At 44.4% G+C, this 26,762-nt stretch overlaps 1 protein-coding gene across 4 annotated transcripts in view; it reads left to right on the forward strand.

Annotated features, from left to right (window-relative positions):
• Positions 1-2,301: 2,301 nt before the first annotated feature.
• The window catches only part of CACNB4 (calcium voltage-gated channel auxiliary subunit beta 4), a 100,621-nt gene continuing 76,160 nt past the window's right edge, over positions 2,302-26,762 (forward strand). For all 4 annotated transcript variants that reach the window (XR_010071876.1, XR_010071875.1, XM_063340307.1 and 1 more), the window contains exons 1-2: positions 2,302-2,350; positions 2,444-2,527. Coding sequence is in view for 2 of the 4 variants with exons in the window: in XM_063340307.1 (XP_063196377.1) it covers positions 2,342-2,350; positions 2,444-2,527 (93 nt within the window). In the remaining 2 variants the exon portion in view is untranslated. The remainder of the gene's footprint in view (positions 2,351-2,443; positions 2,528-26,762) is intronic.

Below are 26,762 nucleotides of genomic sequence, written 5' to 3' on the forward strand. Positions count from 1 at the left end.
GCAGAAGCCCCGTGAGTCGTGTGAGCATCCCTGCTGCAGCCCTCCCCTGCTGCCCTGCGGGAGCCCCCCCTGGGCTCGCACACCCATGGGCTCGGCCACCAGCCCGGCGGGCTCCAGCTCCTCGTGTTCCCGCAGGCTGTCAGCACAGCCAGCGCTCTGCTCCGGCGTTTCGCAGCTGTGCTGTGTGTCACCTCTGCTGACGAGCTCTTCTAAATGGGGAGCAGTGCTCCGTTGCCCCAAGTGCCTGTGTGCTCGGCTCAGGGGGTTAGCGAGAGAATATCACCAGCTGTTAACCGTTGGGGAATTGAAGAGAATAACCTTACATGAAATTATAACATGTTTCACCACAAATGATAAGGTGTTTATATAGAAAGCGACTCTACTCTTTAAATTTGGTTGTATTAAGTTTCTTCAGTAAGAGCGCTTATGGTTTCTTACAGGTTTTCACAAAGATTCTAAACGAATTACCCAGAGATTTCTAGCTCATCCAAAATAAGAATAAATCCTTGGGCTTTAAAGATACCTTCTGCTACTGCTGTGAATGGACACCAAAAAAAATATGTGTGCAGGGAGTCTAATATACCTGAGGGCAGCTCCATTAATGGTTATTTAGACAAAAATCACTGCATTTTGTCATTTATTTACAGCACTTTCGAGTTACTGACCCCAGCGGGCTGATTTCAAGTCACTTCAGGCTGCAAACCTAAATCTTACAAAGCCCTTACAAAGCCAAGCGTCTGCTGAATTACTGGCAAATGCTTCTTGGTTTTCCATTTTGAATCTCAACCTAAACATTACTACGTCTTGTTAAAGTGAGACAGTGATGTTTTAGGTTTCTGGATGGTATTTTTACTTGGGAACAGCCACGTACTCAGTTGCACTAAGATTAACGTTTGAAGAAAATTATCCTTCCTAGTACCAATTTAATGATTAAACTGAATTTAAAAATAATCTAATTTAGACTTACAGCATTCATGACCCACATTCATCTTTGACAAAGAAACCAGGCTGCCTAATTTCATCCAAGGAATTAAAAAAAATCATCAGTTTGTGTCTACAGCAAGAGAGAAAGAAATGTCTGCTGTGATTTGCTGTGGACCTTCAGCAGAGGGGGTGTGTGTGTGTGTGTGTGTGTGTGTGTGTGTGTGTTCAGAGCTTTCTCGTGTAAAAGTGGGATCAGTTCAAAGATGCACACGTTTCTGCTCTTACTCATGTCAGTGGGAGGTGCAATGTGCCTGCAGTTACAGCACAGGAGTGGGAAGCAGGAAATCCAGGTCCTGCTTCCAATTCTTCCCCAGATTTCCCCTTTCACTTCTAACAAATCACTTCATCTCCTGATTACTCTTTTTTCTTTTTTTTTTTTTTTTTTTCCTCCATACCCTGGAAATCGTGGCACTCTCTGTGACCAGTAGTTGATGCAAATAAAGGCTAGTCAATACTCGGAAGCATTGGGTGGTGCTGGGGTTTATGTAGTCATGGCACTTGTGGCTCAATTTCAGCTTGAGGAGGTTAAACTGGGCTCGGGGGCCGGTACTTGCCCATGGCACCTCCAGTCAGGCACGGTGGGATGCAGCAGGAGCATCCTGTGTGGGAGGCAGCGAGCCAGGATGGAGAATGAGGGTCACTGGTGCACCTCAAGGGAGGGGATTCTGCCCCGCTCTGTGAGACCCCCCTGCAGCGCTGCCTCCAGCTCTGGGGCACCAACAGCAGAAGGACACGGAGCTGTTGGAGCGGGGCCAGAGGAGGCCCCGGAGATGCTGGGAGGGCTGGAGCCCCTCTGCTGTGGGACAGGCTGAGAGAGCTGGGGGGGTTCAGCCTGGAGAAGAGAAGGCTCCGGGGAGACCTTCCAGCCCCTGCCAGGCCCTCAAGGGGCTCCAGGAAAGCTGGGGAGGGACTCTGGAGCAGGGAGGGGAGCCGTGGGACGAGGGGGAAGGGTTTTCCACTGACAGAGGGGAGATTGAGATGAGATGAGATGTGAGGCAGGAATTGTTTGCTGTGAGGGCGGTGAGCCCCTGGCCCAGGTTGCCCAGAGAAGCTGTGGCTGCCCCATCCCTGGAGGGGTTCAAGGCCAGGTTGGACGGGGCTTGGAGCAACCTGGGCTGGTGGGAGGTGTCCCTGCCGTTCTGTGGTTCCACGCGGGCGGCCCGGCCCGGGGAGAACCCAGCCGTGACAGGGGTATCCCGCCACGGCTGGGTTCGCCCCGTTCTCCCCGGGCCGGGCCACCCGCGAGGCGGTGTCCACGCGTGTCCCGGCCCCGCCCCGCCCCGCCCTCAGCCTCCCCTCAGCGCGGCGGCGGCGGCGGCGGCGGCGGCTGAGGAGAAACCGCCGATCCTTGGCCGCCATGGCCGCGGTGGGTGCCGGCGCCGGGGGACGGCGGGGGTGGGAGGGTGGGAGAGGTGGCGGTGGTGACACGACCTTGATGTCTTGTGACCCCCCGGGGCAGGTGACGAGGGGCACGGCGACGCGGCGCAGCCGGCTGAAGCGCTCGGATGGCAGCACCACCTCCACCAGCTTCATCCTGCGGCAGGTGAGGGGCGGGGTGGGGGAGAACTTAACCTTTTCGTGAAGCCCCTTTTGGCTGATTTTTAATAAAAGATCGCGGGTTTTTTTTGAGGGGGGGGGCGGATTTTCCGTGCTGGGCCCCGCTCAGGGCACCTCACAAGTTGCGGTGGCTGCTCGTCCCCTCAGCGCCCGGAGCTGGGGAGTTTGGGGACAAGGCACAGCTGGGCTTGAAACTATAAACCCAGAGAGCCCCAGAATTCGTAGAAGGGCCTAAAAAAACCCGCCTGAAATCGTAATTTATTCTGATTCTGGTATCGTGATTGCCGTCAGTCCCCGAAGGCAGTTATACATTGTTCTGATTTTCTGGTCGTTCCCTGTAACGCTGAGGGCAAGACACTTTTCTTAAAGAACGGAACCCGAGATTTTTACAGCACTCCTAGCTCAAAGAGCCGGGTGTCTCTGAAAAAAAAAAAAAAAAGAGACACTTGCAAAGGTGTCAAGAGCACTGGCATCTCGGTTTGGGGCTTGGGGCTCGTCGGTGCTAATTATACAGCAGCCCTGCTTCCCCTGGCGCTGCTGGAGCGGCGTGAGCGATCTAGATGAAACCTCCTGCGGATACGGATCGTTGCCCTTTCCTTCACCGTTCCCGGTCTCACACTCTTGCCTGCCGGCTCTCCCGGGGTGAAATAGAGGCGAACATCCTGAGCCTCACTGAAGCATCACTTTCTCTCCTGAAGGATGCTTCCTAGAGTGAATACTATTGATTTCCTTCAAAAGTAAAGGAGGTAGAACGTTTCCTGGAGCTTGAACCTGTGTCCCACACCCCCCCGCATCCCTTGGTGACTTCAGTAGAAATTTAAGGAAGCGTGAGGAAAGCAGAACTGGGCCCTTGACAAATTCGGGGACGCTTGTCATGCATGGAAGCGTATTTTGCTCGGGATGTGGAAGTTGTGAGGCTGGTCTGGCAGAGAAAGAGATTTAGATAATCCAGGGAAGTTTTATTTTGCTTTGCGGTGTGTCCTCGTCACCGATCCAGCCCGGAGCAGAACCACAGTGATGTTGGGCTATCGGTCCCTGTTTCCAGCACCAGCAGAATGACATGGGAATGTCACAGTAAGAATTTGATGTTTAATGGGATCTCAGCCATGTAAATTAGAGTTGAAACAAGGATAAATAAATATAAAGGTAGTTTTAGCCTGTGATAGTCTGTTGTAGTGGTTGAAGTGATGTTGCAGGTGGCTGTGGGCCCTTCTTGGAGATGTCCTGGAGAATCTTCCAGCTTGTCAGACGCGTTGTTTCAAGAGGTGGACTTCATGCTGAGCTCACACGGAAACCGAGGGCTTGTGATCTAGGCAAACAGAGGGTAATCGGCGTCATCGGAGCACTTGGTGTCTGCGGGAGTGAGGATGTGACCTGGGATTTTGAACACCTCACACGAGGGAGCACTCGCTCCAGTGCCCGGGGAAAGCTGCTGCAGGTGTGGAAGAGCCTGGCTCCTCAAGCCGACGCACTGGGCATTGCAGCTGAATTCCAGGGACGGCATCGCACGCCTCATGCCTGTGCAAAATGCACTGGGGCCTTTCCTGCACTTTGCACTTCTTTTATGTCCCATGTCTTGGGATGTGGTGTGCTCCCCAAGTGCTTCAACATCTGTTTGTCTGTTGTCTTCTTTGGGAAGATGGGGAGACTCACTTTTACTTCTGACCCCTGCTCAAGGGCTTTACATTAGGTAACACATTTGAGGGGTGCTGCCAAATTGGTCCATATCAGAACCTGCTTATCCCAAATGAGAAGGGAGCAGACAAATTGCTGTCACTTTCTGGGGTGACTACCTTAGCAACTTTTCAACAGGCAAGTGCAGTAGCTCTCGCTGTGAGACGGGCGAGAAGATTTCATTTGAGTTGTGTGAGCTGAGCGAGCAAACCACCTCTGGGATTGCCTGCCCCTCGCTGGGGGAGAGCGTGGTGGGGCCGAGCCAGAGACGTGCTGGGATGAGGGTCTCGCTGCTCTTTCATGTGGGCTTCATGGAGGTTCCTCATCATGGGACGATTCATCATGGACGATTCTGACGATTCTCAGGACACTGTTTCCTTTGCACAACGGTCCTTCTGCTGCTCCTTTAGTGCTTGAATGAGACCGTTTTCTCAACCTTTGTGGTTAGTGGTTTTTCTTTGAGAATGGGGGATTTTGGCTCCGCAGATGCAGAGCAGTCCCAGCTGCCCAGTGTTGCTGTCCTCTCCCCCCGCTGTGGAGTTTTCCCTAACAGCAATCAGGCTTTAGAAGCATAAGTGGAAAAAAGAAGCCCTAAAAGCAGAAATTAAATTCAAGTAACATTGTGGTGGTTGTAGATATAATTTAAAAAAAATAGAAATTTTGTCAGTAAGATTTGCAATGAATGTCCCAAAAGAGTTTTAATCTTTTGTAGATCTTGTATGCACTAGGAATTGTGCACCAGCTTCTTGCCCAAGTCCAAAATACCAATGGAAATTGTTTCATTGGTTTCCTTTTGTGTCAGGAGAGGCACAGGTCCCCAAGACTTGAACTTTTTCCTTGACTTTTCATTATGTTGCACTTAATTTTGGTTTCAATCCATTGGCCAATCTAATTTAGTAAGGGAATAAGGTTTGGATGGGCTTTTGAATTTGCATTTTTGTCAATACCACGTGGTGATAAGCAAAGGCAGTTCATGGTGCCGAGCCCCATGTGTGTGTCAGCAAGGGCAGAGCTCCCGATTCCAGCGTCTCCAGCGTCACCAGCGTGGGAAGCTGGCAGGGCCCCTAATTGCCTCTTGCTGTGGGAAATGCTGTACTGGAAGACATGGATGGAGTGATGTGCAAGTGGGAACAGGTAGGTATGTGCTGAAAATCATTGGCCTGGTATAAACAAAGCCTAAGACCTACCCAGTGAGCAAGATCACTTGTGTCCTGGAGTGACCTCGGGTGCAGGAGATTCCCAGGTTGTCGGATAGGCACCTCTATTTCCAGTGGCATGGCCACAGTTGCGAGTAAACCTGGCGCTGAAGCTGTTAAGTGCGATATTTGAGCAAGGAACGGGTGTACAAAATTGTTCCTCTTACGTGGCAGGTGCTGCTCAATTATATTTAAGAACCCCCTTAAGGGACAGAAGTCAATTATAAGACAATAAGTAGGTCAGATGAAAACATATGCTTATAAATTTGAAAAATGCTTTAATAATAATTTATTGTTGTTTTCTTCTGAAAGATTTTATGTTTCCATCACTTATTGTGACATGGTGTGACTTGTGAGTAAATGCAGTTTTTTTTTCCTTTGACTTCTGGTAGCATCAGTTTTATTGCCTGTGATTTTTTTTTTTAAATGGAATTTATTTCACTGGGAAAAGCTAAGTGACCTGTGAAGAGCAGCAACAGTCGCCCAAAGGTTGTATTAGAGCATCGCTTCTTGTCAAAACAAAGTGCCACGGTGGCCGCTCTTTAACTGTGGTGCTGGAGGTGGAGGTTCAGCCTCCCTTCTTCCTCCTCCTCCTCCTCACTCCTCAGCTTGGCTGGGTGTCACCCCACAGCGGTGCCCATCCACCTACTCTGACCAGGGGTGCGTGAAGTGTTTATACATTTTCCGTTTTGTTACCCAAACTGCAGCCCTCGGTGCAGGTGTGATTGAACCTCTCCTTATTCTAGGTCTCCCTTCGGCATGCCCTTCCTCACTTAAAAAACGTTTTGTGGAATTAAGTTTCTTGAGGTGGTCTGTGTTGAAGAGGTGTCAAGTAGCTCTGCTTCTGAAGGTGTAACCAGAACTGAAGCCTGGTGGTGGACTGGTGGTTTGGTCCCCAACGGGGCTGGTACTTGTCTGCTCACATGCTGCATTACCTCGCTGTATGACCTTACCATAACTTACATGCTTGAAGTGAAATACAGGGTTATCTGCTCTTTGAAATTGGCAGGGCCTTGTAATATAGTCTTACTGAAACACTCATAGTGATCGGTGGAAATTCTTTCCGGCTCATGCCAGAGACTTCAGGTAAAGCCACCGAGTGTGCCTGTTCAGTCCAAGCACATTAAGCTTTACATAAAATCATATTTAGACATGCGTTTTAGTTCTGGAAGTTTTTTGCTGCTTATGTTTAGGGGTAGCTAAAGTTAATTTTCTTTTAAAACATAGTTACACCTAGTATTGCATCTTTTGCAATGTTTGTGCCTCCCCCTTTTAAATATCATTTTTCCCACGTAATATTGAAAGGAAAAGAAAACCACCATTTTCTGTTATTAGACCAGCTCTCAAGCTGTAGCAACCTTTTAAAAAAGTTAATGATATTGTGACCAGAAAAAAGTAAAAATCTTTCAAGAGTTTTGTTGCCTTGTTTTCAGTTGAGGTTTTCTGTGTGTGGAGATGGGGTTGTGGTGTCCTTCCAGTGGGACTGAGTGCTGGACTCTAGCTGGATGTTGGCATCTACATTCAGGTATCTTCTTGGTTAGTCAAGCAAAAATAGTTGTAGGTCAGACTTGGGAAGCTTTAAGGGTGTCTGAATTTTCTTTGTTGTCATTTATAAAGTCATTCCTGACTTTATTTATTAATTCCTTTCCCTTGGCTGACAGCACACCGAGCTGCCCCGTGTGCCCCTCAGGTGTGACTTCACAGATGTGAAGCACACAAGGCTGCTCGTCAGCTCTGGCAGATGTTAGCTTAATTACATACACCAACGTTTTAAGAGCAATGCATGGCCTGAAATACAGGTTTGAGTTTTGAAGTTGATGTTATTTGCTGACTGTCCTGTCAAGTAATGATCTGAATTAGGGGGAATCAACATTTGGTCTTTGCTCCTCAGCAGTGTAGGCAGCTTCAGTGACCATTTCTTAACAAACTTTTTAATGTGCACTTGATTTCTTCCTTCAGTTCTGCATTTTTTTGTCTTAAAATAATTTTCCCCAGGATGAAATGAGACCTCAGTTATGCTCTTGAGATTTTGGTCTTTGGTAATACATGTTTTCTGGTATGTAGGAGGTGGATGATGCTGAGTGGTGTGGTCCGTTCCAACCTAGGTGTGCAGTGAACCAGGCATTTCTCAAAATCAAATGCTGATTAGATTGATAAAATACATATCTGCAAAGGAGCAGATTAGAATTTCAGTAATTTACCAGGATGAGCTCAATTCTACAATGAGTCATTAATTTCTAAAATATAACTTGCTGTCATAGAATATGATTATTCCTTAGACACAGGACTGGATCGTTACTTCTCTCTATACAGCATTCAGAAACTGTTAAAGCATTTGACAGGTGAATAAAAGATTCAACCCTTTCTCCAAAGAACATAAGCCTTGTCTGCACAGCAGAGTGACATTGTTTTAACTCACATTTGTTCTTAAATCGATGTAGTTAACGAATACAACAGTTGCTTCTTTCAAGTTAAACCATGCTTAAGACCAGATTACTTTGATTTAACCTAAATATGTAGATTTAAAATAAGGCAAAGTAAGGTATGCTTGAACTGAAATAAATTTCCAGGGAGCATCTTGCTCTTGTACTCCAACAATCATTTGACTTTGAGGCTGGTTTGCAGTTTTCTTTTGCGTACAGCACCATGGAGTAAGTTTACGAAAGGTCCTATGAGCTTCAAGAGAAATCGGTGTTTTCCCTTGATGTCATCATGGCCTGAATTTCATAGGGTCCTGTACGGTTGGGTCCTGAACGGTTGGCATTGGGGTGATCTGACCCACCATGGCTGGATTTGCCTGCGATGGGATGGAGAGATTTCACAGAGTTGTCTCCTGCCAGCTGGAGAGAGATTGTCCGACGGATGGGTCCAGCTAGGTTTGGAAGAGAAGATCTGTTGTGACCCTTGGTGAGGCTCGTAATGACAACTGTAATTAGGAAAAATACAGAAATGATGAAGGCTGTGAAATAAAACAACGCTTTGTTACCGCTGTGCCTGTTTCAGTGATGGAGGGTGCTATATCTGAGCAGCTTCTAACCAGCTCACCGGTGCTGACAACTCTTAGATGACATCTCTCTGCTCCATAACTTCCTACAGGATGCTGCCTATGCAGATTAAGTCAGAATCACAGAATACAGAGCTGATAGCTTTTCCAGAGTTGTCTTCTGATACAGCTTGAGAGGCTAATGGACTTGGAGTGTGTCCCCTGTTCCTGGCTTCCCTGTTGGTAACAGCTGGTGGCATGTGGCTGTCACACCTACGTGTGCACATCTGCCTTCCTGAAAGCTGCCTTGTCCTATCTAACGGTCTTGCTGTGATCCCTGGCACCCCAAAATCCTGCCTTGCTTGGGTTTCTCCTTGCATGGTTGGGAGGAAGAGGTGGTGGGTGGGGGACAAGCTTCACAAGGTTGAAATAACAGTAGAAGGCAACTTAAAGGGATTTTTTTGTTATAAAACAGAGAGTAGGAAAGTTGGCTTCTCTCCTTAATTCTGCCATCACTTCATCTGACCATGAAGAAGCCAGCAGACTTATGCGAGTTTCGTTTCTTTGTCTGGAAAGCGAGTGTGGCTGTGTATCTCTGTGTCACTGGGAGGCTTAATTGAATGTTTCTTAATCTACTAATTGAATCTCAAATTGTGTTCCCACTTAGTGTTCTGTTAGAAACGGAAAAAGATTTTTTGTGTGTGTGTCTGTTTGCAAGCAAATAATAATCATGATTGCGTTTAAATAAAAAAAAATCACCCAGTTATTTTTTTTTTGTTTTCTTTGGAGCCATCTATCAACCTTTTAGGCAGGTTCACTGGGTTATGTTCATAGTAAGCTGTTGTCCTCACTGCTCCGTGAGCATGGCCAGGGCAGCACGTGGAAGGGGAATATGATTCATCTCCTCAGTGTGCCCGTGCTCGTAGCACTGCAGTCTCTGCTGGTGGGTCCTGATGCACAATAACAGCTAATAAGATTGTCAGAAATCTGGTAGGTGACAGCTAACTAAATTATCAGGCTCCCTTATGTGTATTTGATGGAGTTGTTGGCGCGGATTCATAAAAGTCTGAGCCTTCGAAATTCTTGCTTTAAAAATTTTATGTCCTATTCTTCAGCAGATGTGCTGACCGGCTTATTGTCTCCATGGTAACAAGGTTTCGTTTTTAAAATAGTCTAAAGTCACAAAAGAGAAGTCAGATATTAATAGCATAAGCAGCGTAGGTATGAATAAAAAATAGGATTTGGCTATTCCTCATCCAAAATTTCTCGTATTTGGGAGTTGTCTGTCTCTTTGTACATACTGTGGGTGTTTGTTTAAATGTACTTTTCTAGCGTGACCTGTAAAATTACTTCTCTTTATTCATGCAATGTTATTACCGTGAAATGTTTACATGAGTACAGTAACACTTAGAATACTAGCATAATACCAAATGCATAATATTTAATAGGTAACCATTAAAAAAATCTTTACAGACATGCACAGCATATGACAGTATAAATGCAAGGTGCTGTTACTGTCTCAGTAATGGGGAAACTGGAGGCAAAAATGCTATGTGACTCTACAAACCATGCGTTAAAGCCGGGGCTCGAGCGCCCTGGGCAGCTCCATTCCCACCTCCCATCGCCCACCACCTTCTGACAGTCTCACCGGTATTTTTTTTTGCCCCCGATATTTTTGCTGTATGGTAACAGAATGTGCAAAACTCCAGTTGTGTGATTATAGTGTAACGCCACGCGCTCGAGCCACTTTGGCAGATTTCGGGAGCTCAAGCCATGCCCAGGCTCTGCCTGCGCTTGCTGTCATGCAGTTTCTATGGACACCGATGGTTTGTGTCAAATGCAATCTCGATGCGATTGTCTGTGCTGAATATGGAGGAAGCAGAGATGATTACATGGGACTCCAAACCTGTATTTGCTAAAATATGTTCTGTTGCTTTGAAAAGAATAGGGTAGAGACAGAAATAGCATTTTCCTAAAATCCTTAGGTCTTGGGTGACCTACAGAGTTGGAGAAAATAGCTTCTTAACTCCTTTCTGTTGGTTTCAGGGTTATATTGGAACGCCTGACGTGTATATCTTCAAAATTCTGCTTTAAAATAATAAAGCAGAGCTCTAGCAAAATAAAATTCAGATGGGAACTTCTTCAGCCACTTGGGATGTTAAAAAGATCTCCTGTTAAAGACAGTTTTTGGCTAACAGTCAATGTAATAAAAACAATTAGAAGGTAATTTTCATAATCGATGTCACATGACAATTGAGAAAAGATGTCAAAAACGTGTTTAGAGAGTCTGAATAACAACATGTCTCTTGTCTGTTGTATTAATTTTTGGCTGCTTGCAATGAGGTCTCCAGCTGTCCCTGGTGCTTTGGGGCAAAGTGGGATGGGTAATAGATAGCACTCGTGTGCCTTCCCCTATCCCTCTAATCAGAACTGGAAGCTTTCGTAAAACATGGGGAGGAAGGATGGAGATGCCTTCCTGTCCCCGTTCTCTGCCCTGCAAGTCATCTGTGATGTGTACAAATAAAGTGTGTTTTTTCTGCTAACCGACTTTGTGACCTTGCCCAAATCGCATGGCTTGTAAAAGGGGGCTGTTGCTGTATGGCTGTCGGAAGTTTTGATGTCGGCATTCCCACGGGTACCTTGTTGTATGAGAGTGGTCCCACACCAACCTCTGGGGTTTCTGCTTTTTGCAAAGTGACTTGCACATGTCTTTTTGTGAGGTCTGGGACGTAGCACGTTAAATGCTTGAAGGTAGTAGGGTAAAAATACATCTCAGTAGTTACACTCCAGTCACATTCCCTCTTAATAATAAACCCTCTTTGCACTCTGTTTCTTTGGCACTTTTTATGATGAGCATCACTGGTTTTGGGAAAGCCTTTTTTTGTTCTCAATAAGAGATTTAACGTCCTTAAGTAAGAGTCAGTTTTGAATACTGGATTCTGACGGCTTTGTGTTGCTTGTGTCTGGGTTATGATACTTTTTCTTGTGCAGAAGAAGCAATATCCTAGTTGTAATCTTCATTTGGTTTTACTTGTATTCTGTTTCTGCTATCATTTGTATTTTTATGACGGTCATTCTGAAGACTGATGGTTTCAGTGCTTAACTAGTGACTCTTTTTCCCTGTTTACATAATATATAATTTTTCGACTTACACGTACAGACAACAGGAACCGTCCCTATGTCTCAATATTTCTTTAGGTTAATACACTTAATGCTTTTTGATATCCCTTGCAAAATTTGATAACCTGATTCAGATAATGTAGGAAAATGCTACAGGTCAGAATTTTGAAGACACCTTTTCAAAACACTTGTTCTTTGAAAGTCAAGATAATCCTTTTATTGGGATAATCTGGTAGCTTCTACCCAGTGATATTGCATTAATTTTGCACATTTCACCTGTGGAAATGTTTCCAGTGGTTTATTCTCTGGGAGGAAGAAGCAGAAGTGCAGTGAGGCAGCGAGCTACACGTGGGCAGCTCTGTAATCAAATTCCCATCGGAATTTAATAGTAGATTCTCTTTGTGTAATGCGTGCAAAAATTAGTTAGTTGTTATTATAAGCATTTCAGGAAGAAAACACATCTTCGGGGTTTTCTGTGTCACCTTAAGCTTACACCCTAATGGGTGTTTTAGGGACATTCATGGTATTGCTGACTGTGTTTCGTGTGGCCCTTTGGTTTTGTTTCTTGAGCTTTCCGTGAAGAGCTGCTCTCACACTGCTCGTTGGCTGGGAATACATTGGGTCTTGTGAACTGAAAACAGGCTTATACCTGAATTACCGTGGGCAGGAGAGACTTGTAAGGGCTCTCATCCGGATGGTGAAAGAGGAGGTGACACTTCTGGTGTGGGTTTGGTGTGGGCTCTTTCATGGTGTGCTCTGCAGTAGTTGGACGCAACAGGCAGGAGTCACTTGCCTCAGCTCTGGTGTCTCATCCCACTTGGGACATCCCAGGCCAAGAGCATCCAAGGACAGCATGCTGTGGCAGGTAGAAGGTAGGATCTGGGTAACTGTGGAAGACCATCACCCTGCTGCAGCCCCACGGGATTTGCTTGGTCATCTGAAAACAACCTTAGACACCTGAGTGTAAGCAGGAGAATCCCGTCCAGCATGATACGTAAGAAAACCTAAATTAAGCTCCTCACTTGTGACTTCAGTAAGCCTCGATAATTACAGGGTTACATGTCTCTTTCTGAAGATAAAGGTAGATTACTTTATGATTTTGCAACCAAATTATACCTTTGATTTGGATTTTGCCTGCCCAAATTCTTGTGGTGAGGTATATTCTTTACTTCCCACCTTAGGGGTTTAGTGGTACCTTGTCCTCTACAAGACCGTGGTGCCAACATGCACATCATACATACGTGTCCTACTCCAATTTTTGTGAAGTGTTTTTTGAGCCTTTTATGACAAAGGCACTATGTACCTGGAAGTTCATGAGTGGAAACTTTGTATTAGGAATTAACTGAAATGAAATTCTACTGAAATTAGGCTGCCAGTTCTGCTAAAGCATCTTTGTTATGGCCATTTTTATGCTTGTGATTACGAATGAAGGACGTATCTATAAATAATGCAAAGGCAAAGGGTTTATACTTTGAAATGGAGACCCCTTTTCCATGCCTCCCCCAGTTAATGTGACAGGTCAGATATTCTGAGCTCCTCCGGTGGCAGATTCCCCATGGCCAGCCCGGTCATAGACATTGAGCCACGAAAGGGATGGTTTCTTCTTAAATACAGAAGATGTGGAGAACTGAAAAGAAATCTTGTCCAAACTCAGTTCTTTCTGTAGACTGGTTGGCCTGATCTGCTGTGCCTGGAGGGGCGTTCGTTCCTTGGGTGACCTCTTAGCAATTGAAACTGATTTTCCCATTAGGAGAAATTTCATAAGCTAGTAGATTTTTGTTTGTTTGTTTGTTTGTTTGTTTTTCTTCTCTCTTTTATTTGTCTTAGAGTGATAAAAATGACCTCAGCATCAGGCACTTCTTAGGGCTTAATGAGCAGTTGGGGTTAGTGTCCCAGGATATATTAAACATCCAGCCAGTCATTAATCTTCAAAGTGCCTGGTGGCAGTTATGGCTTAAATATTCTGCCTCTGTTTTGGCTTTAAGCATCTTGGGCCATTAGGAGCATCTTTGTCTCCCTCTCCCCCCTCCCCACATGTTGGCGTCATGGGGAGAAAACATCCCTCCCGCGGGGCGGTAATGTGAGCTGCTCTGCCGTGATGGCTGTGGACATACGAGATGTGTGACCTGGGGGTGTTAGATGGGAGAGCTGCTGGTGGCAGTGCTGGGTGGCAACAGTAATGAAGCTTATCTTCATGTTTCTGCAGACTGTGATAGCAGGAGAGGGAATCCAGGACTGCTGCATGTAACCCGCTTCCTTAGAGAAGAAGGTCAGGTCGGAGATGCAGAGAAATGAAGAATGAGATGGGGTTAAAAGGCATCAGGAAGGTGAAAGAAGAGGATGAGCCAGGGATGCAGTTACAGGACAGGTTTAAAGCTGGGTAGGAAGGATGTTGGTGAGGTGAAGGGAGGATTGAGGCAATTTGGAAGTGAGATTCTGGAGGTATGGGTAAATGGGCATTGCCATGTGCCACAACAGACCTTTGCATGATGCTTTTCTTCCTGCCACGTTCACCCTTTTTTCTAAACTAATATCCTCCTTCTGATGTTTCACCTCCCATTGCTTAGTTGCTGTCCATGGCTTTCACCACAGAGTTCCTGTGCTGCCTCCTGCAGCTCACCGCCCTGCTTCTCATCTCTGTCCTATTCCAACTCCGCTGTTGGCATTCCCGTCCTCTTCTGAAACCTCCCTCTGGTCACTAGCCTAGACTTGTCTGTCTCCTTTCTCACCCCAGGTGCCTCTCGTTCCTCCATACTGAATTTCAGCAGCTGCCTTGTTACCCAGTTTTGCACAAGACAAAAAGAGTAGGAAGAGGGGATATCACAAATTTTTACTTAAGTAACTATTTAAATTTGACTGTGGACGCTGCGTGGGATTTTTTTGGTTTGCTTTTTTCCTGGGAATGTTATTTTCTTATCTCACATTCTGTTTGCCACATCTTGTATTTCTTTCATAAACCTGACAGTGGACTCAGCATGTTGTGACACTCGCTCCCTGGCTAACGAGAGCTGCCCAGTATACAGAGTGCCAGCTATCAAATTAGCAAAAAACCAAAACACAAAAATCCACAAAATTCCCAACAAAAACCAGGGGCAGAGGAAGAAGGTGAGAGGAAGAAGAAAAGGGGGGAAAAGGAGAAACTGAGAAAGAAGAGGTGGAATATATCTCTAGCTGGTTTGCAGAACAAAGAGTATATGAACTAATAATGTTAGTAGTGGCTTGCCAAAATGGGTGGCTCTTGTATAACTCATCCTCTATGACTTTATTCACCCCTGTTCGTATGTATTCTAGAAGGAACATTTTCCCTTTTCCTTTAGGGGGCAGCTAGATGTGTCCTAGCTATGCTAGCTGGTCCTATAGCAGGTTCCTCTGTTTTCATCCCTTTTCATCTCCACTCAGCCAAGAATAAGATTCCTTATTTACCACAGAAAGAAACATGATGAAACAAAATAAAGATGGAATAACTCTTACAAAGTTACTGCAATAATCCTATAGTCCTGGCCTGTTCAGCTGTGTACTGTCCTGACACAGTCCTGGCACGAAGGATCCAAGGGTGAGCTGCATGAGTTGCATTAGGCTGTATGGCAGAATGGCAAGATGCAAGAGGAGATGAAAGACAACTAAAACCACCATTGCTCTTTGTATTACTCTTTTTGCAATTTTTTTTTTTAAAGTGAAAGCATGAATTACCAATCTTAATGTTGAGCCCCCAAACACCAACCTCAAGGAGGGGGGACTGATTAGAAATGGGTGCTTTACTCTTAGCCATATTCAGCACTCATGACAGCGTTTACTGTCAAACAGATGATTTTCAGAGCCCAAAAGTACAAAAAAAAAAAAAGAAAAAAAATGATGTAAGCATTGCTGAGCAGAGCACACCCATCTGTTTGGCTGAATATCCAAGCCCTCCTGCTTATGATTTTTATAATGAACTTGCTTCTCATGGTAAATGCTGAAATTTACGTTGTCTGAGTTTGTGTTCCAAAGAACAGAATGAAGAGTGGCATGCACACTGTGTGTCCCTGCTGTGCACTGTGCCTCCTTCATCCTCATCTGTTCCTGTTCATTTCTAATGCGCTGCCCTCTTGTCAGATGTGCTGGTACAAATGTATTACTGATGTCCCCAGCGGATCTCTTGGTGCGAGCTTTGTACTTCTTATTAGTGCCAATCTGTTGCCCAACTTCTTGTTGATCAACTGGAAAACAGTTAATTTTCTCTTCTCCCCATCTTTGCTTAGAGGAAGGACTGGTGGACTCAACAGAGGCCGCGATGCTCATATTGCAAGGCAAAGGCTGAGGCTGTACATTTTTCACTCTGTTCAGTCAACTGGGTAATTGGTCATAATGGAGCTTTTATTCTATGTGTCAGATTCATGTGGGTTTTTACCCTTGTTCGAAGGAAAGGTGTTTTATTTATTCATTTAATGCACTTAAGGATTTTTCTGCTTTAGACCGTTAACAAGTAATTGAGCAGCTTACACCCCTCCATGACAAATCTCCTGGTATTTTAAAATTCTGCATAATCTTGTGCTTTTGGTCCTCTCTGAGTTAGTGCTGGTGATTTAGAAATAATTCTGTATTCTGTTGTTAACTGTGGTCATTGAAAATGAGATAACTGTGAAAAGTCACCGCACAGCAAACCCCTTACCAGAAAATGGTGCCTTTTCCAGTTCTCTGGACCACATGTATGTGTCAGATATGCAACTGCTTCACCTGTAAATACTTCACTTTCCTTCTTGCAGATGACTCTGTTTTCTGTGATCATTAAATGAGAGGTTACCACTTACATGCAGGAAAAACAGAAGTGTGATGAATTACAAGCCGGTGTAATTTATGCAGAAGCAGTGTGGGGGAAATTGCAGCCCACTCTTGTTCCACATAAATTATGCATGTACCTCCTTGAAAATAGCTACAGAGGGTGTTCAGATTTTTTTGGCTAATGAATCATGCCCTAAATTTCTACAGTACATACATTGACTCAAATGTCTCCCTTTTGCCCCACCTTTATTTTTAGATCATCTGTAAACTTTTGCTGAACATGCGGTTCCTGATGTTTCTTTATTTTCCTTACAACAGACCTGTTCTTTAAAGACCCTGTTTTGAAAAGGGGCTCCTAAATTTACTACTTCTCCCAGAGCCCTCCCACGTGAGAGCTACATCTTATGCTTTGGAGATCTCTGAAGAGATCCCGTGGCTGTTGTAGTAAGGATATATGTGAATAAATGCACTTATGAAGATGCAGCCTGCTCTTGGGTGCAGTCATCTTCCTGCAAACCATGGCTGTAGACTTCTTCAGAACTGTAGCTTTCTCTCCTGGGTCACGGGCAACACAAAACCTTTGAACCTGACCGCAGAAATAAAGAAGTTGCAAACAATTCATGAAGAAAGCAAAGTATGATGCTGTCCGCTATATAATATTTGCTTGGCGCAATATATAAATATAATATTTATTTGTCCATAAGCTAGCAAAGCTTGGGAGTGGTTAGAGGAACGCTGCATATAGCCCTAGCCACTTAGCCATGAGTAGTAACTGGGGAGCAGCAGGGTGGAGGTCTGGTCTTCACCTCAGGAGCAGTTGCAAAGCTGGAGCTCCCTCTATGAGACGGCAGCAGTAAGAGCACCAACCGGCAAGAAGCAATTTTTTGAGAAGTGCTTTGAGGAGGATTTGGAAGGTGAAGAATGGTTGTTTGGAACATGAGAAGATGGAACAGCTTTGGACCTAAAATCGGCTTGCTACAAGGATACAGAATGTTATGGAGAGAACAAGTCAAAGAGAAGTGTGATTTTCATTATAATAAAGGTGTGGGTGGACCAGCGTAGGCAAGCCTGGGAGAGGGGGTGGCATGAGGCTTCGGCTGGAGTGGAGGAGCGGAGATGTGAGCAAGCAAAGGCTTTAGTGGCGAGGAAGGTGGGGGCAGTCATGGAAGACCATTTTGATTTTGTCATGGATGCGGAAAAAGGAATTTCAAGATGCTGAAGAGAGGTAGTTGGTATATTTCATTGTCATATGTTAGGAGCCTGCCTAGGATATATATAGTTGGTCTCTGTGTGCTTTCTTGAGTATTTTTCTGTGGTTTTTTCCCCCTTTTTTATGTTATTTTTAAAGCACAATTATTTCTCTTCCTTTGACGTGTCTAAGCAAACAGTGCCTCTGTCCTGCTCCTGCTGAAAGCAGTGAGGGTCTTCCATGTGCAAAGCAAGCAGGATTACATGAGGTAATAACACGAGCAGATTTTTTTTTCCTCCTGTCTGCCATTGTCAGCATAATTGAAGTTTGCTGCCCCTGCACGTCTACGTTTTGATAAACATTTGTGGGAATGGCCCCAAAATCACTTTGGTTCCCAACAGAAAAATGAAATATGGTTTGCCTGGGGGAATGATGTATGACACCAGCTGGCTGTTCGTATTTCAAAGGTGACGTGGCTAGGAAAAGTAGTTTTCATATAGTCCGGTCTTCTAGGTAGCACTAGACTGAGAAACACTTCTGTTGGTGATCGGTATGATAAAAACAGTGCTAGGTCTTTCAACTTGACTTTTAAGGACTCCCTGTGGACGGATAATAACCATTTTACAAGGTAGTGAGAATAATTATCTTTTGGAGCTGCTCAGCGCTGTCTTTCAGGCGGGGAACCCCTCGCCCCAGGATGCTGTGGATGCAAAAAAAAAACAACAAAAAAACCCAAAAAACCAGATCAAATCAAAAAGGGAATGGACAAACCAGCAGGAGAGAAATCTTTTCACAGGCTGTCAAGTACTTGGCTATAATTTTTGTCTCTGGGATGGAGCCAAATCCTGGGTGCTCAGAGCACACGGCGATGTACTTGCCCTCTTCCTACACCCTCCCTGGAAAGGCACTGGTACCAGTACAGGCAGGGGACTGGGACAGGCAGATCTTTGATCAGCCCTGAGGTGGCTTTTCTTCCCTGTGTAAGAAAGACATTTCTTGATACACTAAGTAAACTGTATTTCATACCTCTCTTCTCAAGGCACATATTCAGAGCTTTTATTATTTCTGTGGTTAATTTCTGTATTCCTTCTAAGTTTTCACATCCTTCTCCCAATGTGGGTAACAGAAAATGGCATATCCAGGAATGACCTCAGCAATGCCCTAAGCAAAGTCATGCCACGTGTCCCCTGTGGCTACATGATGCTCCTTTTTTTGTTTGTTTGTTTGTTTCATAGTTGTGTTCAGGCCCCCAAGGGCTGCATTTCCCAGTGTTGTGGAGCTGCTCATTCAGCCTTTTACTCCCCAAATCCCCCTCCTCAGTGTTGCTGTTGTTTAGAGTTTGTCTCCAGTCTTATGCAGGCAAATATTACTTCTCAAAGGCATACAGACCTTTTGCATGCTCACACAAAAACACAGAGTTGGAAACTGCATTCCCCCTATGCTTGATACTCATGTTAAGCAATATTATGGAATTTTACATGTAATGGAACATTACGATATTTTTGCCACAACCTGCGTTTAGTACAAAGATGGCCATCATGAATGGGTAGGGTGCTAAAAAAGTGAAGTTGTGGGGATGTCTGCTCTGACATGGGTGCTCGATGAAAGGCAAGGGAAAGGCTCGGAGCCTGAGGAGGAGAGGGCTCCATGGGTTGGGAATAGGTGAACATGCTCTGGGCTTGCACTGTCCCATTGCTGAAGCATCTTATAAGTGTTTCAGTAACTTTCAGCAGCGATGTTGCTGAGATCTATTGATTAACCATTTTCTAATCTCTTTAATATTAGACTCTTGAATAAAGCATCCCTTTTACTGAAATGTGAGGCAGGTCTCAATCAGGTATTAGTGTATGTGAAAGAAAGCCTTATCAACCTGTTTTTACATGTTGTCTGATGAAAACCATTCAAAGTCTGTTTTATTTCCAATGAAATTATAGTTATTTCCGTTATTTTGATAATTCTCTTCAATTCTTCAGTGATAATGATCCACCTCAGGATTCCCTTAATGTCTTTTGGAAATGATCCCCATTTATATACGCAATGCTACCTGACCCCTAGTCCTGAGAAGTTCCTGAAAGAAAAAAACCTGGTCAACCTGTAACAACTCAGAGAGCTCTTTAGCCAATTTTCCTAATACCTTGCAGTCTAAATTCTTTTCTGTGCTGGGTTTGCACAGCAAAGGCAAGGAGGGCATGGCCTCTCACGGGATGCCAGCCAGCACCGTCTCAATTCCACATCCACCGCAGTCTTTGTCATGCACTTAAATACCGAAGTTCAGGCCCTGGCAGTACAATCTAACTGCTAACGAGCATTTAGAATGAATTGTATTAACTCACAGCAATAATTCTGTGGGGTTTTTGGAGTTCAGCTAAATATGGCTTTTAGAGATGGATAAAATTACTGTACGCAGCAGTTTCAAGCCATATTTTTTTTCTCATTCAGTTCTATTCTTAGAATACTTACTTGCTACAATATATTTTAATACAATCGCAAAACAAAATGCACTGTACAGATGGTTACTGACTCTCCGGTATCCATGTTTGGGACTGTGCCCATTAATTAGTTCTGCTGTGTTCACCTACATGTTACTGTTTTGTAGGAGGAAAAATGTTATCTTTTGTACCTAAAAAGCAGCTTCCTAGGGTTGAATGAACTTGCATTATTCCTATGGAAGCAAAATGCTCTGCAAAGAAAAAAAACCAAACCCTGAATTTAAAAACATCTTTGGGAATTTGTCACCATCTGGAGGGCGGAGCTGTGTAGCGAGATGGCTGTGTGGTCACACGACAATGGGAGCAGGGCACAGATGCTGCCACTCCTCAAACAGCAGCTCCCGGGGGTTTTGGCTGCTCCCTCTGGGGTCTGTCTCCCCAGATTGCCATGGGTGCTTCTGCACCATGGGCAGTGTCAGGGACCACCAATGTCCCGGGGGCTGGCCCACCTCTGGAGTTGGGACCAGCAGCTCCGGTGTCGTCTTGCTCTGGTTCTGCATCTTCTGGGACCAAACGTGCTTGGCTTTGTCTTGGCGTGCTTGTCTTGGCGCTGGATTTGCCATAGGGATTTCTTTATGGCGGCAGCATACTAATTGTTGTTATTTGACCCCAAATCCAGTGGCATCCGGTTGATCCAGCTGCGGGGCTGGGAAGATTGCAAGTCCAGCTTCCCTCTATGAGTCTCTGATCGTTTCTAATAGACGGTGTCACCCCTTATATTCATGGTTATCATCTTCTATAAGGTATCTATCATCTACTGCACAGTTTTTACTGCACCAGCTTGCCCATGCAGTAGGCACGTGCTCAGGCTGCAGTGGCCAGTGCCACGTGCTCCGTCACAAGGCGTGCAACTCCCTGCATGGCCGTGCTAGAGTCCTTGCTGCTCTGCCTGTCCTCCTTGGACATTATCCTTGCCGTGGCTGATGCCATGAGTGGAACCTGTCCGTGCCCTGGTGTCATTAGAGGGGGGCAGCTGCCTGCAGCCGTCACCTCCTTGTGCGCAGCAGGCTATTAGGTCTTCTGTGCACGAAGGGGAGCAGACACAAATGACCTTGCTTTTCTGACAGATAGCTGGCAGTAATAATAATCTTCCAAAATGTAAGATTTTCTGGAAATAAATCCTGTGTCTTCCCTGTAATGAGGGCTAGGACCATTTGGGCCGTTGAGGCAGAATCGTAGGTTGAAGGCTGGGGAGGATGCTGCTGCCTTGTACATCATGCAACTGGCTATTGCCGTGGTTGTGTTCTCATCCTCAGTCACTTGTTACTCGGGTCTAGCGCAGGAGTTGGGCACAAACAGCTGGGCTGTTGTCTGAAACATCAAATTCCAATTTAGGCTTCAGAAATGCTTTTTTTTTGTGGTTGTTGCTGCTGATCTGTATCTTGTGTGGCTCTAGAAGTTGGGATTCTGGCTGAAGCTGGGTGCCGTCAGCAGTACATCAACTTGGGTCCCTGCGCTGTGGACGGGCTCAGCTGGCAGTTAGTTTGTATTGATGCTGTCTTGCATTTTTCGTAGTCCTTCCACCCTAATGCCATCACTCGAGCTATTTTGTAAGGATAGACAACACGGAATTTCATGGGAATTAAGTATCTGGTCCTAGGAAAAAATAGGCACAGTGATTCAGATAACAGTTTTAGACCTCTGAGCCATCTATTCACTTCCATAGAAAGTTGTTAATTATTACACTTACTAGATTTTAAAAGCCTCTTTTCACAAAATTCTTCCTTAGTATTGCAGGCAAGGTTAAGCTGGAAAATCCTGGTTCACCTGGTGAGTATGGTTTTTGATAGGTAAATGTGAATATTTCCTAAGGGTAATTGTGTCAGTCATCTCTGTACAGGACAGGTGTCTGGGGTTTCTGCGCGCATCTACTCTTGTGGCAGCGTTAAGGTGAAGATAGAGATTTTCTTGATTTACTAAAAGGTGTTTCATTGCTTATCAAACACAAAATTCCCAATTCTTTATAATCTCATATAAATTAATATAAACATGCTTTTCTGACAGGATGGCATGCAGGAAAATGTGCCATGTGTCTTTGCAATTATTTGCAGCGTGAGCTGTGTTCCTAAGGGGCTAAAAAACCTGCAGTTATGGTAAAAGCCACAGGGTGGGGTTGTTACTTTAAGGCTTGCTGTAATACTTCAGTCCTTGAGCACCAAGTTCGGAATCCTGAAGTCTTTATGTCCTTTTAGTCATTTAAATGCGGTCTTTATACAAGCAAAGAGCTTGGCTCAGGCACAAAGGTCACAAGCACAATATAATTAATTTCCAAAGAGTTCCTCCTGCTTATTTTTGGGGAATAATTTGCAGTCCTGGATGTCTGGTAAAATGCCTAGGTTATCTTAGGGGAGCAGAGTTAGCTGGAGCTACAAGGAGTAATGCTTTCAGGAATTTCTGATTTTTGTAGCCCAGGTAAGAAAGATGCAAGTTCTTGCTCTTGCTTTGAATTTACACTTGTAGGCAGGGAGCTTGCAGGATGCACGAGACAAACCGAACATTCAGTAATTATGAAGCATTTGTGAACTTCTAAAATTAAATATTTCCCATAGCATTAAGCCATAGAAGGGAGATGTCAATCATCATTTTCTTGCTATTTTTTTTTTCCCCCCTTCTCTCATCTACACTCTCTGTTGTCTTCTCATACTTACTGGGCACACCCAAAGACTGAAAACAAATAAATACAAAAAACCTCTCTTGGATAAAGACACTTTAAAATGTGCAAAGACAAACAAACATCAGTGCTATGCTGTCTTTGGAATCTGTCCTCTGAAGGGGAGATGTGTTAAAAAACATTTTCTGTGATTAATTAGCATTCTTTGGGCATGCAATAAAAATTGTTTCTTCAATTCCATGTTTAGGACTCTGCTGACACGTGTTCCTGTGTGTGTCTCTTCCTCACTCCCAAACAAATATAACCCCCTCATCTTCATGCCGATGACTCCTCACAGCCTGGCCCCACGTTCGTTGTCTGTCATCTCTCGTTCATGGCCGAGAGTCACACTCCTAATGAGATGCCCAGCGCTCTGCCCATTTGCCCGGGTAATAAGGCCAGCACCGTATTTTAGGCAGCTGACATCTGTTTCAACAGCTGCCTGAAGCTCTCGTCCTCCTAAAGCTTCACTTGCAACAACCTGCAGTGTTTAAGCCACTAATGAAAGGGAACTGAGGAAGAAACGTTTGCTTTGTACTCCTCCCTGTGCATGCCCAAGCACTGGCTTTTGTTTTTCTATTTACACCAGTACAGAGCATTGTCTTATTTTGATGGGTTTTACTCAAAAGCGCTTATTAATTTCTTTTCACCACCTCAGAACGCGTTGGTGCTGCGCTGACACAATTTCATAAAAATATTTGTCCTGAGAGTAAAGGATGGGAATTGCAACACACACTTTCAGAAGAAGAAAATTACATGCTATCAGACCACAAACATACACCTAATTTACCGTTAAACCCCTGCATTTGAAGCTCATATAAGCAAGGAGCTGGAATGCAGCGCTTGTTTTGCCTGGTTTGTTTAGCTCATGGCAATGTGATATGCTGATATGCTTAGATATATAAATAGCCACCGGGCAACGTGGCAAGGAGGTGTAATGTATGGTGGCACTGATGAGATTTGGGGTTATGTAAATTAAAAACAGATTTTTAATATTTTTTTTTAAACTATAATCTCTTGGGTTTTCTTCCAGATTAAATTGTAAAATAAAATAATTGGTAAAGGCAGCCAGATTTGTTGATGCAAATGACTCTGTTTCTGCTCGTTTGGCAATACAAAATTGTGAGAAATCTGATAGAAAGAGTACTTGAGAGGCGTACTTTTCCCAGCAGACTTCAGGCCCATCCCTTGATGTGCTGTACTGAAAGCTCTTTCATAGGGAAAAGGGGGTTATTCGCACCATGCTGTGCTTGGCATTTCTGTGGGGAGGGGACACTGCCTTATTTTCACCCTGGAAGCCAAGGTAAGAGCACCTTGCTGTGTCTGAATCACAGCTTTCCCCCCACACCCCCCATGAGATTTTATATTTTTAGCTATATATTCCTGATCAAGTGTTTCCGTTGTGGATTTTCTTGTGGGTTTTATTTTTTTTATTTTTATTTTTTAAATCCAAATTTGCTGGGCCATGGACAGTGCGCATGGAAACCAGCAGAGGAAAAGGTCTCATGAGGTCTTCTGCATGATGACATTATAGATTTCTAATGAAATACAAAAATCTGTGCCCTTACTGTCCTGGGTTATATCATGGCCTTGAAGGCTCAGAGTAATATGGTGGCTCAAATTTAGTAATTTATTGCTTTGGGCACCAACTAGTCCCTTCAATAAAAGCTTATTTGATTGGGAATTCATGAGCCCTGTTGATAAGTGCTTTCCAGCTGCATGGATTTGTACGTTTTTAGGGCAGCCCATAGCATTTCCAGCATCTCCTGGGAGTGTGGGGTAGGTTTATCTTCTCTCTGTGCCCTGGACTGGGAGAAGTGGGCAGGCTGGAGGGGATCTCAGAGCTGGCTCATCCTCTGCCTTTGTCTTCTTGGAGCCCCAGACACGGTATGCTGATGTGGAAATCTCGCTGCTTGCTCCCCAGACATCGTAGAGCACAGAGAAAATCTTGAAGATGCTGTAAAGATGGAATTGTTTTGAGTCATGAAAACACTAATAAACACTCCTACCCGCTTGCAGTATTCAGGCTTCGTTGTTCTAAATAATTATAATTGCTTTAATTCGTCATATTTTTTGATGGCTTGTTCATTAAATCATGAGCTGCATGAAAGCTCCAGCTACTTAGTCGATCCAGTAGAAATAGTAAGGATAGTATTTAGCTGTTTGCACAAAATTATGCAGCAATTATGACGAAACAAATTAATTCCAGATTCTGCTGATTACCATGGTAACCCACATTCCAAATAGCAGTATAAGGCCACTTAGCATAAGAAAAACAGGTTTTTATCCCTTATTAACTGATGCATACTATAGATTTTGATAAAAAAATCCTTAAAATGGAGGCACTTCCCTTTTTAATTGCAGTCATGTTGTAACTGTGAATCCTCCTAGGAAAAGGCGAAGAGTGATCGTGCTAGGAGCATCTCTCACAGAATAGCTAACCTTCTGCTTTGCATAACACGTGCTATATATTTTTGACTTTTCTGACTAACAGCAATTAGTAATGGAGGACAAGTGGCTGCTACAGGCAGAATTCCCAGGTTCGCAAGGCAGCCTATTTTTAGGTGCATCTTGAAGGCACAGCTATTAAGTTCTATGCAGTCCTTCCTGTAGCTCCAGTTTATAGCTCTGGACTCAGTGAAACTTGAGCGGGATGATCGATTGGGCTAAAAGGATCTCATGCAGATGTAATCAGTGAGGGTTTACGAACTCCAAGAAGTTAGGAATCGCGTATTGACTCCCAAAAATAAAGCTGACTTCAGTTGCTATCAGAATAGCTGGTTGGATTAACTTTATGCCTGTCCGTATTGTGTACCTCTGTTTTAAAGCGGTTTGCAGCTGCGATTTTTTTTGAAGGCCTTTTTCCTCAATTTGTTGGCCAGAAGCTTTTGAATTAAAGCTGAGAAGTATTTTTTTGGTGTTTTTTTTTTATTTTATTTATTCTTTCTCCAGAAACTGAAGTGTTAAGGAAAGCATTTGATGTCATAGCACTCCTGGTATAACTGACAGACTTTCTCATCCTGTAAATATTTTACTCATCATTGGTGTAAAAACATGAGCTTTCTGCTATGAGTCACACCCCAGCATAGCTGCAGAGGAAGGTATCGGGGCACCCTGATAATGCCTTGCTGGGTCTTTGATTAAGAGCATGAGCTTAGCCTATACAGACCCAATGTTGTTATATCTGCAGGAGAGCTGGTGGTGCAGCTCTGATGGGAAAGGCTGTGGCAGGGGCTTTGGGGATGCTGCGCAGAAGGGGATGCAGAAAACCCTGCTCTTGCCCCATGGTGGGTCCCAGATCCCCATGGTGGAGAGGTCGGTAGCACTGAACCCGTAAATAAATAAGGTTTTCATGCTGCAAAGCAATTGTTCTAGCAGGAGGAGAATAGGAATGATATGATTTCACTGATGACTGCAGGAGATAAATTTAGTGGGTGCGCACTTGTGTATTTTTATTTATCTGTTTGTTTGTGATCAGTGAAGTGTAACAGCAATGCATTCTTTTTTTCATGTCCTCCAATTATTTTACTTGCCAGAACGTTCCTGAGCAGTACAGAGGGTGGGTTTATGCACAGTTCTGTTGAGGTAGTGGATGCTCAGAAAATGCTCAGTGAGGTTGAGATGTAGTTGTAAAAATACAATTGATGAAGTCTTTGAAAATTCACTTTTGCATCGCGTCTCTAAGAGTTGATGCAGAACTGAAACTCAAGTTCAGGGTATGTTTTCACTCTGTTCAAAACACTGATATGGAATCTGGTTCGTCTGTGCTTCCTAACTTAACTGAAACCACATGGTGCTCCTCTTATGAAGAGATTCTTGAAATGCTTTCCTCCCTTCCTTGATGAATGATACAATGCAAGCATAAAGCTGTTTTTCCCACGGTACACTTAGTGTGGTGCCGTTTCCTCATTCTAGAAGGTTATTTTAAGTCATTTGTATTGCTTTGTAATAGCAGCAGCAAGTTAGCAATTTAGTGTTCTCGCAAAGACTATGGCTTTTCGGTTTTTTGGGTTACTGGACCACATCCAGCCTAGGCTGGTACGCATGTTTGTCTTGCTCACGCATATATTCAGTGGCCTATTAGAAATGCTGAAAATCAGAGATCTGGTCTCTAAAGCTGGTAACTCCGCACCTGCCATTAACTGACGCTTGTTTTGGACGT

The sequence above is a fragment of the Chroicocephalus ridibundus genome, chromosome 7 (assembly GCF_963924245.1).
Source record: "Chroicocephalus ridibundus chromosome 7, bChrRid1.1, whole genome shotgun sequence".
Taxonomy (NCBI): Eukaryota; Metazoa; Chordata; class Aves; order Charadriiformes; family Laridae; genus Chroicocephalus; species Chroicocephalus ridibundus.